Source organism: Triturus cristatus, chromosome 2_1 (assembly GCF_964204655.1).
Source record: "Triturus cristatus chromosome 2_1, aTriCri1.1, whole genome shotgun sequence".
Classification (NCBI taxonomy): Eukaryota; Metazoa; Chordata; class Amphibia; order Caudata; family Salamandridae; genus Triturus; species Triturus cristatus.
This window is the reverse complement of record NC_140581.1, coordinates 278,220,710-278,237,358: the sequence shown is the minus strand read 5'-3', so window position 1 is coordinate 278,237,358 and position 16,649 is coordinate 278,220,710. Positions and strand designations below refer to the sequence as shown.

Below are 16,649 nucleotides of genomic sequence, written 5' to 3'. Positions count from 1 at the left end.
AGGACCTTACTTTGGCACACTGTTCCCACAACCTCCATATGGCTCCATGCTTCTGGCATCAGGAAAAGGAGGTCAGTGCACTAGAGAGGTGCCTTTATGGGCACCACGCACATCACTTCCAGTGTGGATGATGCAGATTAAACTATGTGGAGCTGAACATCGCCACCTGCCAGCACGCAAGGTAACTGCCCAAAAGAATTTCTGGATCCAGTTTGACACCTGGGAAATAATAGAAGATAAAGAATCTGCAACTAGATAGTCTCTACCAGATAAGGTGTTACAGAAGGTAAGTAACTTGTTCAATACTGATAAACACGTGTACAGCCACAAACTTAAATGCCATTCAAAAAAAGGAAAGTGAGTGAGAATGAGTCTGACAGGGCCAACACAAAGTAACTTTGTTATACAAGGTAGCAGTGTGAAAGACTGATCTAAGATTATTCTGATTGAGTTTTTAGTTTACGGAGGTCACCAAAATATTGTTGTTTCCCTAAGTGTTTCATGCTTGGATTAAAGGTACAGGGTTCAGAAATATTTTTCAGGTCTGATCCAATTATTTTATATGCTGTAGAGAATCTGGGACTATTAAAATCATATTTGATCTTTGGGTAGTGTTTAATTCTTTCATTGATTGGTGAAATGGCTGATGTACTTTCATATTTACTCACAGACACAGACTGGATAAAACCATTTGATTCATCAGCCCCCTTTCCTAACAAGTCAGTATTGATAGCAGGTCACCTGCCAAATACCTCAGGCTTTAAACATTCAAAGCAGGTTGTAGTGACGGGTACCCGTGAGTAGAGTGCTGCCACCAGGCACATAGGATAGTGGTGAAAATATGACACCACTTTCCGCATAGCAACAAAATGCACAGCTACAATATATCACATTGTTAAGTATGATATCTTCAGCTAATCCTGTTTTTTTTACCTAACTGCACTTTACTGCTGGGGTTTTTGAGCCCATAGTTAAAATGTGAACAGCAATCTTTCAAGTCCTAGAATACAATGTGATATCTATTAAAATGGCTACAAATTAATCTGATATAGTCAACATGTAAAGGTTTCAAAAAGTACTATGGTGTTGGCAGGGTTGTACACGTATGTTTTTTAATTCACTAATAGTCTTGTAGGTAGTGAGTGTTAGAGGTAATGATATGGGAGAGAGGGTAATGAGATGGGAGTGTGGGTGCATTACGCAGACCTTATATGCTTAAAACAGGCTAACATAAGTACATTGGATCCACTGCCAAAGGGAAGACACCATATACCATGCATTATTTCTCCCCCAAATTAAACATGTGCTTTATAACAATCACTGCAAACAAACCTATTTTCTAAAAACTGAAAAAGCACAGTTTTTATCTATTTTGGGAGGTGGGCAGCTGGGATAAAAACTGATGAATTCTGATTTCTCAGTTTTTTAAACCTTTTGAAGATACCACTGAAATCCACAAAATAATAAACACTGAAAATTGGACACCCTAAAGATGGGGTTAAACTAATGCTCGCAGGTTTGATAATTGATCTTCCCCTTAATTGGGGCTGCTACCTGCCTCTCTAATTTTGATGTGTGCTGCATAACTTTAGGCCGCTTTTATCCGACAATGTCCAGGTAATTGCCAAGAGTGTTTATTTTGTTCTCTACAGATGTGTTACCTTCATCCATAAAGCATCTGATTTAAGAGAGGATTTCTGGCCTACAGCTGACGCCCAAGGGGCGAGGGAAAAGTTCAGACTTATTTGCCTAAGAAAATATCTTTAAAAAATTGTCCTGTGGAAATTGCACAAAAACAATTGCATGCCATCAGTAGGTGTTGTCAGTCAATAGAAGGACATCCTGTGGTAAGATGGTTAATGTGTATGGCAGAATATGGCACAAAAAATAGTGATTTGCAGACTGGGAATACCGATAATAATATTTGTAAGAGTAGTCTATGATGAGGGAATAAATGTTTTTGGAAATTCTGATCTTCCGATTATTAACTTGATTTAAATGTATTTATCTTTTCTCAGGCAACTCAGGTTTTGTTTGTAAACACCTTAAATTTTGTTACCATTTCTGGTAGCCTGAAGGGATGCAGCAGCAAGAACCATATGATTCCAACTAAATTTATCAGGTCAGTAGGATCACAGAGAAAACTTGCAACCATTGTCTGTTGAATCTTTAAAACACTTAAACATACTATTCTCGTTTCTAATTGTTCCACTTTATTTTTATTGAACATTTAGCTAAAAGCAGAATTATACAATTAATGGCAAGTCTGAAGTCAGTACAGTAAACAGTACAGAGAGCGGCAATATCAGAAATAGGAAAAGACGCACACAGATTAGATCTCCTAATTCCCTCCGAAACACCCTTCATCACTGCCTAGGCCATACTCGCTTGACTTTCCTGAGACTAGTCCTCCGACCTGTCGAGGCCCTCGCAGACCTGGCTCCTCCGTACTGAGGCTCCCACCTCCTCTACAGCTCATGCTATCTCTTGCTCTCCCTCATGCTTTGCCATCTGCCTCTTTGCTGTTTCTGTCTCTCTCCCTTTTGCCTTTTACTCATTGCCATTCTTTTGCCTTTTTACTCTTTCTCACCCCTTCGTGCCTTTTTGGTCTTTTGATCCTTTTGTGCCATTTTGCTCTTTCTTCTTCTTGTTGCCTTTTTCCTCTTTTTCACCCCTGTGCCTTTTTGCTCTTCACAGCCTTTGTGCCTTTTTGCTCTTTTTCACCGTCTTGTTTCCTTTGAACTTTGTTTTACCCTCTTGTTGGATTTTTGCTCTTCACACCCTTTTGTTGCCTTTTTTGCTCTCTTTACCCTTTGTGCCTTCCCACCTCCCGCTTCTTACTTGTTCTTTTCTGTACCACTGCTCCTTCTTGCACTCCTGATTAGTTCCGCCCACCACCCCTTGCACTCCCCTCCCCTCTCATGGCCTAGTTAATGGGGCTGCGGCACAGACCTGTCACTGGACTTCGAAGGTGAATCAAAGACGAGCCCGGCTGCGCTCGTCCGTGCCTGGACTACACCCAGCACACACAAACCCTGGTCTTACTGCCCCCCCCCCCTCTAGGATACGCTGCATCATTCCTCAGATCTCTTAACCTATACACTCACCTCCACGGTGCTGCCACACATCACTGCGTCGCTCTGTGCTGCATCCCACCCACCTAGACCACACCCTCTTCCCAAACTACACACAGCACACCACCTACTCCCACCTACAAACCCGCACACCAAGACAAACTATTATGCATGCTCCTCAACACCGTCTCACTCAGCAACCATGCCACAGAAATCTGGGACATCCTGGATAGCGATGCACAAGACCTTCTTCCTCATGGAAACATGACTGATCTCTCAATTGACACCTGACATTGCCAAGGCTATCCTGACACAATATAAGCTTGTATGGCAGTACTGCCCACATAAACCAGGATGAGGAGTTGCTATGATATTAAAGGAATACATCAACTGCACCACAACCATGGAGAACGAAACCCTCTACATGGAGCACCAAAAAATCAAACTTTGAATCTCACAAACATACATCCTGACTTGAACTGTCGTCTACCAAACACCGTGATCATAAGCTATTTTTACCAACAGCATTGCATACTTCATTGCTCCCCTCACCATTGACTCCAAAGACTACATCCTACTAAGAGATTGCAACTTCCACCTGGAAGACCAGACCGCCACCAGCTCCACTGCACTCATTGAAAGCCTAGAAAACCTAGGACTGACACACCTCACCGGACACGCACTCTCCACTGGACACACCCTCGACTCAGTCGTCGCCACCACTAATGGCATTTAAATCACTGCAACCACGCCTCTTAACTGGACTAATCGCTCCATGGTCCAATTCCAAATAAGCATCCCTCAACAAACGAAACCTGCCACCACAAGCCTGGACAAACACTGTTGGAGCGGCATCTCCGAATCAAACTGGCTTAGACACCCTGCACCTAAACCAGCCCAACCCATGTGACAACAACCTACACAGTGAAATGAATCAGCCTGACTAATCAATCACAACATGCGCCGATTCTTTGGCACCCTGTAAACACAACATACAAACAAGCAATGGTAAATGCATTAGGTTTCACCTATGTGATTAATAATAGGCTGTTTTTTGTTGTAAGTTGTAACTTGCTGAGTAGTTGTACAGTATAAGCTACAGAAAGTCTGTTAAAGTGTTATGACTTGTTTATGTACAAAAAGCCAATGTATTGTATTGTGCTGTTGCTAGTGGTATATTGCGGGTAAGTAACATTTTGAAAAATGAAATGAATAAGAATAATTCTAAAGAACTGTTTGCGAGGGGCGTGGCCAATTTGGCGAGCGGGTAAGCCGTGTTTCACATAGTCTCCCCGCACCCGAATCAGCCCAATCCAGCGACAAGCAGCCTCTGAAGGCGGGGGAATAAGCGGAGGCACACCTACAGCCCGACAGCGCTTCGAGATAAGGAGAACATAAGGCTGGAGGTGGTTGTATGGAGCATTCAGCGACCGCGGCACAGAGTGGAGAAAATGGCGGCCACCTGGCTGCGACGAGGCCGAGAGAGGGGCATGGCGGCAGGCCGGTGAAGCGACGTGGGCCCCAGAGAGCGGACAGGGACCCACCAAGAGCGGATGAGCGAGGTGAGGGGCTAAGCGCGAGGTCCCGGGCAGAGCCAGGCACCGAGGAGTGAAGAGTGGCCGACTGGCTGTGCGAGGAGGGACGACGCCTAGCAGGCAGCGCAAAGCCCTGGTGTGGCGTAGCAGAGGCGAGGCTGAGTGGAGCATCAGGGCATCGGCCAGTAAGTCGACTGATGCCGGGAGTCCCACGCAAAGCTGACCCACGGTACCCACAGCGCAGGCACCATAAGAAGTAGTGAAGGACCCCCAGCGGGGAGCGGCCTGGCGGGATCTGGGGAGCTCAGGGACGCGACAGAAGCTGAGGTAGTGGTGGGAGCCCCTTGGACGCCGATCTGCCCGGCAGAGCTTCGGCCAGATGCACCGGCTGGCACTCACGGGTTTGAGAACCAGAGGGCGGACTGGGCAGTGTCCCAAACGGGCACCCACCCCGGCAGGCCGGCACTGGCGATGAACCAGAGGCCTCCATGAACGGTGCCCCAAAGCCATAGATCCCCCCCAGGAAGCAGTGGAGCCGGGGGCTGGCGCGAGCGATCCGGGCCTTGCATGGGCGGTGAACATAGCGGAGGGTGCCCGTAGAGAGCTGAGGCAGCTTGCGAAATCTATAGCACTCGGTGATGCGGCTGAGCCGCAGGAGGAAGCTCCGAACCTAAGAGCACACGGCAACACGGAGGCTCCACCAACAGGGTCCATCAAGGGGGTCCCACTTGGCAGCGGACAAGGGGTGATGAGAGTGGCAGGCCAGGCAGAGGCCTGGAAAGTTTCAATCTTAGGCTGCCGGTCTGAGTGAGCCCAGCCTCGGCGAGGAATAGAGACTGAGGCACAACAAGATGAGAGGGGACGCCGGGAGAGACAGATAAAAGCAGCCAGCCCCAGATGCTGGGCAGTCGAGGGCACAGCGTCTGAGGCCCGATTCAGTGGGCATTGGTACAGGGAGAAATAAGGCCCTCATGGCGGCGGGGGCCAGAGGGGCATTATACGCATGACTGCAGTACGCGCCAAAGGGCAGAGGCAGCACGCATGCGGCCTACTGGCATGCGGCTGCAGCGGGCAGAGAGCGGAACCTGCCGAGCCGCAATACCCACAGCTCCATCTGGGCTGCCCCGGGTGGGCAGTGGTGGAGAAAGGGCTCTGCGTGTGGAAGAGTAAGCGACGTGCCCACGCCAGGGGGCAGTGAGACGGCCTGGGACTTGAGCAGCAACGGTTGGGGGCATAGTGGGGCAGAGAAAGACAACACTACTCGGCAAGCTCACTCTGCCCCACAACACATTGACCTCCGCAGGCGCCTGGGGTGCAAGTCCTGACACGGCAGGGCTATTAGACACACACAGTGGCCACACATGGTCTGGAAGCGCCGAGGGACAACGCTCCACTCCAAACACTAGACCTTCCACTGCTAATATGGCTTCCATGAGGGGGAAAAAGGACAGAACATTGAAAGACATGCTAACTAAATCCCCAATGGCTGGCAATGGAGAAGACTGATCCTCCCCCACGAAACAACTTCAGCTCGACCCGGAGAGCTTGGAGGCCCCGATCACCTGCTCATTTTTGGAGACACTATTCAACACCCTAAGAGAGGACTTCCAAACACTCAAAAGTGAGGTGGCAGGGGAGGTGAAAGAGATCCGAAAATACGTTGACGCGAACGGAGAAAGAGTGGCCGTGATAGAGGATCAGGAACAGAGCAGGGAAGAAGAGGTAACAATTCTCAAGCAAGAAGTGATCCGTCTCCGGGAGCAACAAATAGATCTGCAGGCCCACACGGAGGATCTCGAAAATTGCTCTCGGCGGAACAACATTCGGGTGAAGGGAGTACCTTTGGACGCAGAGGGTGCGGACGTGACCCACTATTTGCAAGAGCTATTCTGAGACATCCTGGGAGCCACGCCAGGCATGGAGATCCGTATTGGCCAGGCACATAGAGTGGGATTGAGACGACGGGCCCCAGTGCCCCCACCATACACCCTGCCTTTTTTGCCAGACTACCACCTTAAAGAACGTATCATGCGGGAGGCCAGGGTGAAACATCCGATCAAGTATATGGGTCACTCTATTGCTCTCTACCAGGACTTGGCAGCCAGCACACTATAAACGAGGCGAGCGTTCAGAGTAGTAACCACTCATCTCCGGGACAAAGGAGAAGCGTACTCCTGGGGTCACCCATTCCGTTTAATCTTCAAATGGGACCGCAACCTCTACCAGGTCGGATCCCTTCAAGAAGCCTGTAAGATAGTGGGTCTACCACATCCCAGCCCTGAGGAGTCAACCAGCCCAGAGCGCCAAAATGCAAGAGATCGATGGCAGAGAGTTGGAAAGAAACACTTCTCGGGGTCCTTGCGGGGGCCCGATCCTATGACCATGGCACAGGAGCGGCGAGCGGCCTCAAACACAGTACTGCAGGACAGTGCATCCAAAGACAGCTCATGAACGCTGGAGAGGCTGCAGCAATAAAGGGAGATGAGCAGGGCTGGGGAGGGGTCTGCTGGGAGCGGGCAGGCGGGGATTCTTGGTCCAAGGTATGAACCTGCTCTCTTTCTTTTCCAGATGCACATGATTACGCCTTGCAGGTGCTGGACAATATGGGCTGGGTTGGGTGTTCCAGTTGGGGTTAGGGAGGGGGAGGGGGGAACTGGTGTGCTGTATCGGTTTCTTGCATGGCTCTGCGTTCCTGGTGCGGAAAGCTATGTACAGATCTGATGTCCGTGCGCAAGGGCGGCGTCTAAGTACTCCGGCGTTATCCCGGCAATCGCGACGCCGGCGACTGATGCGGAGTCGCAGTTGACTCCTACGGACGCGCAAGGGTACTGCTGACGAAAAATCTTTCCGGATCCAGCCTGACGCCTGGGAATATTCTAAGGTAATGAATCTAACAAACTAATGTTTCTTACAGATATATCGTTACCGAAGGTAAGTAACTTGTTCAACTGGATTATTGCCTTGCTCTTGATTCTGGAGAGCGCTCTGATACCTAAGGTTCCAGCTAGCGCTATATAAAACTTATAAATAAATAATTTGAGAAGGTGTAATGACAAATTTTAGATCTCCCCTGGACCAAGGAATGTACCGTCACTTTCCCAGGGAGAGAATATCAGTTCCAAACTTATGGAATATAAAATATACACAGCACTTCCTAAGGTGGGCAAACTTTCAACACTCCCCCAAAGGCAAGGCAAGAAAACAATAATTTGCGCATAACTTGTCAGGAGTAGCACAACTTCCTAGAACACAATTACCTGCTAGAAGGGAATTCACCCATCCTTCTACAACATAATACTTGGCCAAGAAGAGTCCACACCTCCTGCTACAAGGAAAAGACGAATTGGTATATCTGGGATGTATTTATTAGTAAATAGCATCACACAGTAAGCCATATGCACCTATCATAGCAGACTCTAACATATCAATAATATGATTGAAACACAATCAAGGCAAATATATATGTAGAAATATATATGTATGGATATAAGAATCAGAAAATAAGAAGGAAGGGAGAGAATCAGTAAAGAATCAAGAGACAGTTTGTAGCAGAGACACCTCACCCAATGCTCCATCATTTCACCCCACTTTGTTCAAGGGGAGTCCATTGCTTGAACCGGGCGAAAGCTCAGAGGTGACACTTTTTCCGTGACAACACGTCTGCTCCACGGATGAACTTCCACCAGGTCAGTGTCGGCTCCCCTTTTTAATACACATTCAAAACACAGCGAAGCTTCTAGCAAGCCCCGCTCCCTAGTTCTCATGAGAGCCCGTACCTTCTTGCTCCAAGGTCACAGCAATGGTTGATCAGGCCTTTGCTATGGCTACGAGTCAAACCATGTACATTCCTCTGATAAGAACCAGTTCTCTCTAGTCAGTAAAGTGTGAAAAACAGGAGGCAGAGCAAAACATGCCCTCTTCTTCGTGCAGGCACAGAAAGTTAGTTCAGCCATGCACACAAAGGCCCAACGCAAGATGGAATCAGAAAAGCAAGGATGACATGAAACCATGTCAAAGGAGCACCTATAATTCTCTTCCACACAACTTAAAAGCACCACTGTGCACACAGAAAAGTTTGAAGCAAGGTAAAGTCAGAAGGCAGAATGACATTAGACCACGTCAAAGCCAATAGGTCAAAGTCATAATTCACCTAACCCAAATAACATTATAGACTTAATCCCTCAGTATATAACATTGAGCACGTGTGCACCACCATCCACAACACTGCACCTCAACATCCCATACCTTCTATTCTTGGAAAGACTATTCCACTAAGAGGCAGAAGAAAAGCAGGCATATGCAAACCCATCCTACATTAAGGCTAAGGCTAGGGTAACATAAAACACTTAAGTCAGTACAAAATGGTGGTGGTTGAGGGTCATCATAGGGTGTCAGACCACAAAAATGGCTCCTTCACCACAGAAGGCAGACACGAAGATTGATGAGGACATCCATGTCTGGTTCCCCTTGTCTAAGTTATTCTCACCGAAAACTTACAATTTTTGCAAGGTTTGTCATATTTAGGTATGATGAACGTGTTTATATCTATCCCCAATCCTAACCTATCCAACAGATCTTATAAGAGTTAATTCCACCTCATTGCGTGCCTTCTTGGCATTGAGAGTAAGAAAGATCCGATTGCCATTATCTATCACAACCCACGTGGCTGTTGACTGCTCTTGCAGTAAATGTATCCTCCCATAGAGTACATCCTGGTGCAGAAGCTTGGTTTGATATTTCTGATTCTGCCTCCTTCAGTCGTGGTTCCACCTTCTGCAAGCAATGACCTAGGTCTCCGAATGACTTTTTGACACCTTGACATAGGAACTTGCATTTGTGTCCTGAACCATTGCAAGAGCACTAGGATATCACCCTCTTTCTCTAGGGAGGCTGCAAATCTGCAGTGCCTTGGGATAGATCTGCTGGTGTCTGGTACTTTGTTTCATCAAGAGAAAACAAAAAAAAGTATTTTATGGATTGCTTGAATTAATCTCTGCCTCTGGTAATTACCCTGGGCCACAATCCAGTCTATCATTTTTATCTATATATTGTTTTGTGCTCATCATGCCACCTCAGATAGAAACCAGCGAATGCTAATCATTCTTGATCTTTCTCGAACACAAACAGCCTGGAAGACCAGGTGCTATCTGAATGGAACTCAAGCAACCTTAGTCCACTTTTAACTTATTTAGGCATCTTAGGTAGGGTGCAGCTTGAATCCTGTGGTACAGTGAGCATGGGATCCATGTCTGAGCATACCTTTTGCACTTACGGTGCCATGCTGAGGAAAACAAAAAAGTGATGGGTGGATGTCCTGAATTATGCGCAGCTGCTGGTAATTACTACAGGATACAATCCAGTCCATTGTTTTTTGGCTTACAATGCTACCGCTGACAGGGACCAGCCATATACAAATCGACCTTAATCCTGCTTCAATAGGCACTGCCCAGCCGGTTCTGCCAGACGCAGTCCTCACTGAACAGAAACCCAGGCAACTCCAGACATGTTTAGAACTATTTTGTCGCCTGTTTCTTTTGTACGGTTTCTGTGGGTTGAAGATGGCTTTAATGGGAGGGTTGTTCTACAGTTTGATCTTATTTGATGCTTTCTTTTGAACAGATGTCTCTAGCTGTTGGAGCTCTTAACCATCTGCTATGGATGTTGGACCCATTATGGCTGTTCAGTACTTAGAGCCTCCAGATGCTAAGCCTGCACTCTCCCTAGGCACTTCCTCAAAGGTTCAACACCACCTCAAGTTTGTGTTGGTACAGGGGCTGCAGGAGATACCCCGAGGCCAATCCCTCAGGTCTAAAAGGTGAAGAGCAGAGATATAAAGTAGGTGTGGGGAGGGGCTGGTCATACCATCCAGCACTTGCACAAATAGTTCCAACCCAATTGGCACCAGTCGGGAGGCCTCGGAGCACTGTTACATTATCACAGTTGCTACATACAGTTGCTACATACTGTTGTTACCCCATAGAGGCCTTCACATTCCATCTTGCTGCAGTGTTCATTCGCATACATTCCAACATTTCAGAACAGGAAAGTGGAGGATTTTGGAAAAATAGGGAGAATATTTTTTTCTCTTCAATTTCTATTGTAGCAGAGGCAATTTCAATTGCCAGACAGCTCAAAATCGACCATTTTAGTCACAAAAATGGGGAGTCTCCCGTCTGCAATGGATCTACTGGCATGTATGCATAAGGTCCTTCCTGCAGCAGAGCCCGCGAACATTTACTCATTCAAGCTATGGAAAGGCCTTGTTTCAAGTCTTGGCGAACGGTTGGAGCGCCATCCTTGCCTTTAGCGTGTCTGGCCCGAAGTGAGCACCGAGTTCCCAGTGCACGTTCCACCGAGCCATCGTAAGCCCTCTCCAACAGCTACCGTGGGCTGAACTTCACTGCCCGTCCTGCCACACCATCACGATCGTAACCCCTCTCCGCCTGCTACCGTGGGCTGAACTTTACCTCCTGTCCTGCCACAGCGTCAGGACCGTAACCCCTCTCCGTCTGCTACCGTGGGCTGAACTTTACCTCCTGTCCTGCCACAGCGTCTGGATCGTAACCCCTCTCCGCCTGCTACCGTGGGCTGAACTTTACCTCCTGTCCTGCCACAGCGTCAGGACCGTAACCCCTCTCCGCCTGCTACCGTGGGCTGAACTTTACCTCCTGTCCTGCCACAGCGTCTGGATCGTAACCCCTCTCCGCCTGCTACCGTGGGCTGAACTTCACCCCCCGTCCTGCCACAGCTTCTGGATCGTAACCCCTCTTCACCTGCTACCGTGGGCTGAACTTCACCTCCCGTCCTGCCACAGCACCTGGATCGTAACCCCTCTCCGCCTGCTACCGTGGGCTGAACTTTACCTCCTGTCCTGCCACAGCGTCGGGATCGTAACCCCTCTCCGCCTGCTACCGTGGGCTGAACTTTACCTCCTGTCCTGCCACAGCGTCGGGATCGTAACCCCTCTCCGCCTGCTACCGTGGGCTGAACTTCACCTCCCGTCCTGCCCCATCGTCTGGATCGTAACCCCTCTTCACCTGCTACCGTGGGCTGAACTTCACCTCCCGTCCTGCCACAGCACCTGGATCGTAACCCCTCTCCGCCTGCTACCGTGGGCTGAACTTTACCTCCTGTCCTGCCACAGCGTCAGGACCGTAACCCCTCTCCGCCTGCTACCGTGGGCTGAACTTTACCTCCTGTCCTGCCACAGCGTCAGGACCGTAACTCCTCTCCGCCTGCTACCGTGGGCTGAACTTTACCTCCTGTCCTGCCACAGCGTCAGGACCGTAACCCCTCTCCGCCTGCTACCGTGGGCTGAACTTTACCTCCTGTCCTGCCACAGCGTCTGGATCGTAACCCCTCTTCACCTGCTACCGTGGGCTGAACTTCACCTCCCGTCCTGCCACAGCGTCAGGACCGTAACCCCTCTCCGCCTGCTACCGTGGGCTGAACTTCACCTCCCGTCCTGCCACAGCACCTGGATCGTAACCCCTCTCCGCCTGCTACCGTGGGCTGAACTTTACCTCCTGTCCTGCCACAGCGTCAGGACCGTAACCCCTCTCCGCCTGCTACTGTGGGCTGAACTTTACCTCCCGTCCTGCCACAGCGTCTGGATCGTAACCCCTCTCCGCCTGCTACTGTGGGCTGAACTTTACCTCCCGTCCTGCCACAGCGTCTGGATCGTAACCCCTCTCCGCCTGCTACCGTGGGCGGAACTTTACCTCCTGTCCTGCCACAGCGTCAGGACCGTAACCACTCTCCGCCTGCTACCGTGGGCTGAACTTCACCTCCCGTCCTGCCACAGCGTCTGGATCGTAACCACTCTCCGCCTGCTACCGTGGGCTGAACTTCACCTCCTGTCCTGCCACAGCACCTGGATCGTAACCCCTCTCCGCCTGCTACCGTGGGCTGAACTTCACTGCCCATCCTGCCACACCATCACGATCGTAACCCCTTTCCGCCTGCTACCGTGGGCTGAACTTTACCTCCTGTCCTGCCACAGCGTCTGGATCGTAACCCCTCTCCGCCTGCTACCGTGGGCTGAACTTTACCTCCTGTCCTGCCACAGCGTCTGGATCGTAACCCCTCTCCGCCTGCTACTGTGGGCTGAACTTCACCCCCCGTCCTGCCACAGCTTCTGGATCGTAACCCCTCTCCGCCTGCTACCGTGGGCTGAACTTCACCTCCCGTCCTGCCACAGCGTCAGGACCGTAACCCCTCTCCGCCTGCTACCGTGGGCTGAACTTCACCTCCCGTCCTGCCACAGCACCTGGATCGTAACCCCTCTCCGCCTGCTACCGTGGGCTGAACTTTACCTCCTGTCCTGCCACAGCGTCAGGACCGTAACCCCTCTCCGCCTGCTACTGTGGGCTGAACTTTACCTCCCGTCCTGCCACAGCGTCTGGATCGTAACCCCTCTCCGCCTGCTACCGTGGGCTGAACTTTACCTCCTGTCCTGCCACAGCGTCAGGACCGTAACCACTCTCCGCCTGCTACCGTGGGCTGAACTTCACCTCCCGTCCTGCCACAGCGTCTGGATCGTAACCACTCTCCGCCTGCTACCGTGGGCTGAACTTCACCTCCTGTCCTGCCACAGCACCTGGATCGTAACCCCTCTCCGCCTGCTACCGTGGGCCGAACTTTACCTCCCGTCCTGCCACAGCATCACGATCGTAACCACTCTCAGCCTGCTACCGTGGGCTGAACTTACCCTCCCGTCCTGCCGCAGCGTCTGGATCGTAACCACTCTCCGCCTGCTACCGTGGGCTGAACTTCACCTCCTGTCCTGCCATAGCATTTGGATTGTTACCACCAGTGCTTTAAATGGGCTGGTACTGTCCGGTACGCAGTACCGGCACTTTTTTATTTTGGGAGGGAGAGTACCGGAACTTCTCAAGAGTGACGTAATGCTTTTAATGAGAGAGTACCGGCACTTCTCAGAAACAAGCAGGTACTCTGGTACAGAGTACCTGCACTTCTCTTTCTCCATTTCAAGCACTGGTTACCACTCCCCGCCTGCTATCGTGGGCTGAACTTCACCCCCGTCCTGCCACAGCTTCTGGATCGTAAACCCTCTCCGCCTGCTACCGTGGGCCGAACTTCACCTCCCGTCCTGCCACAGCGTCCGGGAACAAGCTTGCCACAGAGCTCTTCACCGCCGGCCGGACAGCGACCTCATATACCTCTGTGATCCCTCGTTGTCGAAACTCTCGTTGTGCGGAGGCGGGTTTCCCCGCATCAACGTTTATATTCCTATAACTGCTCATGTCTTTGTGTTTTTAGGCCTCCTGGAATGCTTGCATTTCCTCTGCCTGGGAGCCCGCACTCTGAGACTCAACAAGACTTACACGTTAATATGCCAGTGAAACGGGTTCTCAATTGGTCAAATATCATATAACCCTTTCCATAATATACACTACGTTTCAGTCCCTCAACCTCTTAAACAGTGAACGCAAAACTTCATCTTGCAAACTTGGAACTTTTTAATTTTTGCTTCATTCAAAGAACAATTTCATATATTAGGGCTGTTTCCACTGCCTTAACATGTATTCGTGTACAACTACAAGATATTGGAGACAAATAATGGAAACTATTGCAGTTCCCAATTTGACTCTGCAATCAACTTTTAATTTTTTTAATGTTTCCAGACGTTTTGATCCCCAGACCGTCTAACAAAGCATTGATGGGTGAGAAAAGTGTCTGTTTTGAGCTATTTTAAAATGTTCCTGCTGAAAGTAACAACAAGACCCTAAAATGATAGTTGACTAGCTTCACAAAATGTCTGGCTCACATGTGAGAGGCAGGTGTGCTGCACTTGACATTGGGAAATGGTCCCAGCTGGCCTATGAGAGCAGAGCAGGTGTTTCCAGCCTCTGAGACACTTCCCCCACTCGACTTAAGCAAACCCTCGCTCTTTCAAATGACTTTTCTTTCTTCTTTTTTCTAAACAAAATTATATTTTTTTTAAGCTCAAATTTAAGGTGCTTCAGAAATATATTTTTGGGTATGTGTAAGTCAGATGAATGTGCACAAGTGTGTTTTTAGAATGGCACTATAAGTACCAAAAGCTAAGCTTTTTTGGTGTATATGAGTGAAAGTGTTGTAAATGAGTGATGCTATTTTTGAGAAGCTCATCCTTTTTGTTTTGACCGAGCATTTTAGAGCATGATTATGATTTATGATATTAAAGGATATGACATGAAACGGAGTGATGCAGTAATATACATCATGACCATACTGTAGTCTGCAAATATGAAGGTCATAGGTAGCTGTAGACATGCAGATTCTGAGCTTCAGCATGTGTGTTTAAAGCTGTATAAAATAAATTAATATACAAGCATATATTGAAATGTATGCAGGGAAATAAAATGATCAGATGACATGACCCTTCCTGCTTGCACTGTGTAAGAAATTGGGATATTAGTTGAAGGAGGTAGATACCCACCTCAGCTAATATTCACAGTCCTTGTTTGGGTGAATCACTAAAGTCACTAAATTAGCCTAGGCTCATCCACGGGGTAGCTATGACACAGCGCAGACGGATTTAAGTAAGAAGAAATATGTTAATTGTTTATGCAGTACTTCAATAGTAATAAGGTCGGAAAGCAAAACAATAAAAATCCCAAAATGAATTAGAACGATAAAGTAAAATGTAATAAACAAAATGACCTTGCGGAATGGGCAATCGTAGAGGAAATCAGGATGAGAATGATCCATCCAGATGATAAGCTTGCTGATGTTGTTGTAATCTGCTCTACAATGCTTAAATGCTGAGACCTGGGGAGGAGCTGGGGCTATGGAGAAGCCTCTCTTGTGTAAGTTAAACAAATTTGATATTTGTCTATAGGCTGCATTGGTCCACTATAGATTATGTATCATCTAGTATGTCGCTGACTTGGTTGTGTGGAATAAAAGCATAAATACAACTAAAAAATAAACAAAATTACACCAAAATGACAGAAATCCAATACGGGAACCCAAGACATGAATTTTTTAAGTTTTAAGTAGAAATAGCAGAAAATTGTGCGTGGCTGTCTGGGACCTTGAATTCAACTTGATTGCTCAGGTGACAAAGCATCTGCCACAACATCCATTCAGGAAGCCCCCTCAAGATATGCCCCTGGACCGTCAATGGGCTGGCAAATAAACAGTGATCAAGGCACCGAATCTTACTCACACTCTTTCTAAATCATCCTGCTGCAAGAGACATCACTTCAGACAGCATTCCAGCTAGAAGGTTCTATATATCAATATATTCCTGCCAACAAACAAAGGAACTTCAGCCGCAGCAGTGGAGGTCTTGCAATCTACATATCAGCCAATAGCGCAATTCGCTCTTGAGAACAAGCAATCGACACCTCAGAGCTTCAAGTAGTCGGCACCTCACTCTGAACTGCCAACGACCAGTCAAGGAGCCTAACTCTGATAAATGTCTACATTCGTCCAAATTCGGGCTCAAGGTCGGCGATCACCAAGGAACTGGCTACCACGGTGCTAAACCGTAGATCAGAAAATCCCAGCACAAATATTTTAATTTCAGTTGACTTTAACATGTGGCTGATGACTGATCTTCCTGCTAACGAGAACGCAGCTACGAGAAGTCGACTGGGCTATACCCCCTCAGGACCGCCCCGGGCGAGCCAAAGATGACCCAAGAGGGGACCGGCCCTTCAAGGAAACTTGGAATACCTTGGATTAAAAGCCCTTAATGGCCGATTTCATCCCGACAAGCCACCTGGCCTTTCATACTTAATGAGCATTGGGGCCTCCTTGATTGTCTATTCTTTTGCCAGTCTTCCTCTGCTGCATCAAATCTCTACTTGCAGCTTCTGTGAAAAAATGGACAGCGACTGTACAGCGACCACCTCCCCCCAGAGCTAACCGTCAACATTTGACTGACCTAAAACAACATGGCAGCGGACCAATGTTTTAAAATCCACACCATCAATCTAAAACACATCAAGTGTACCATCAAAAGCCTCCCGACTAGGCGCAGAAGCCAAGCAATTATTAGTAAACAACCACGAAATCCAATCCTCAG

At 48.6% G+C, this 16,649-nt stretch overlaps 1 protein-coding gene across 3 annotated transcripts in view; it reads left to right on the top strand.

Moving 5' to 3' along the window:
- The window catches only part of CPLANE1 (ciliogenesis and planar polarity effector complex subunit 1), a 2,680,747-nt gene that overhangs the window by 207,477 nt on the left and 2,456,621 nt on the right, over window positions 1-16,649 (top strand). For all 3 annotated transcript variants that reach the window (XM_085631095.1, XM_085631092.1, XM_085631094.1), the window contains exon 8: window positions 2,019-2,122. In XM_085631095.1, the coding sequence (XP_085487221.1) occupies window positions 2,019-2,122 (104 nt within the window). The remainder of the gene's footprint in view (window positions 1-2,018; window positions 2,123-16,649) is intronic.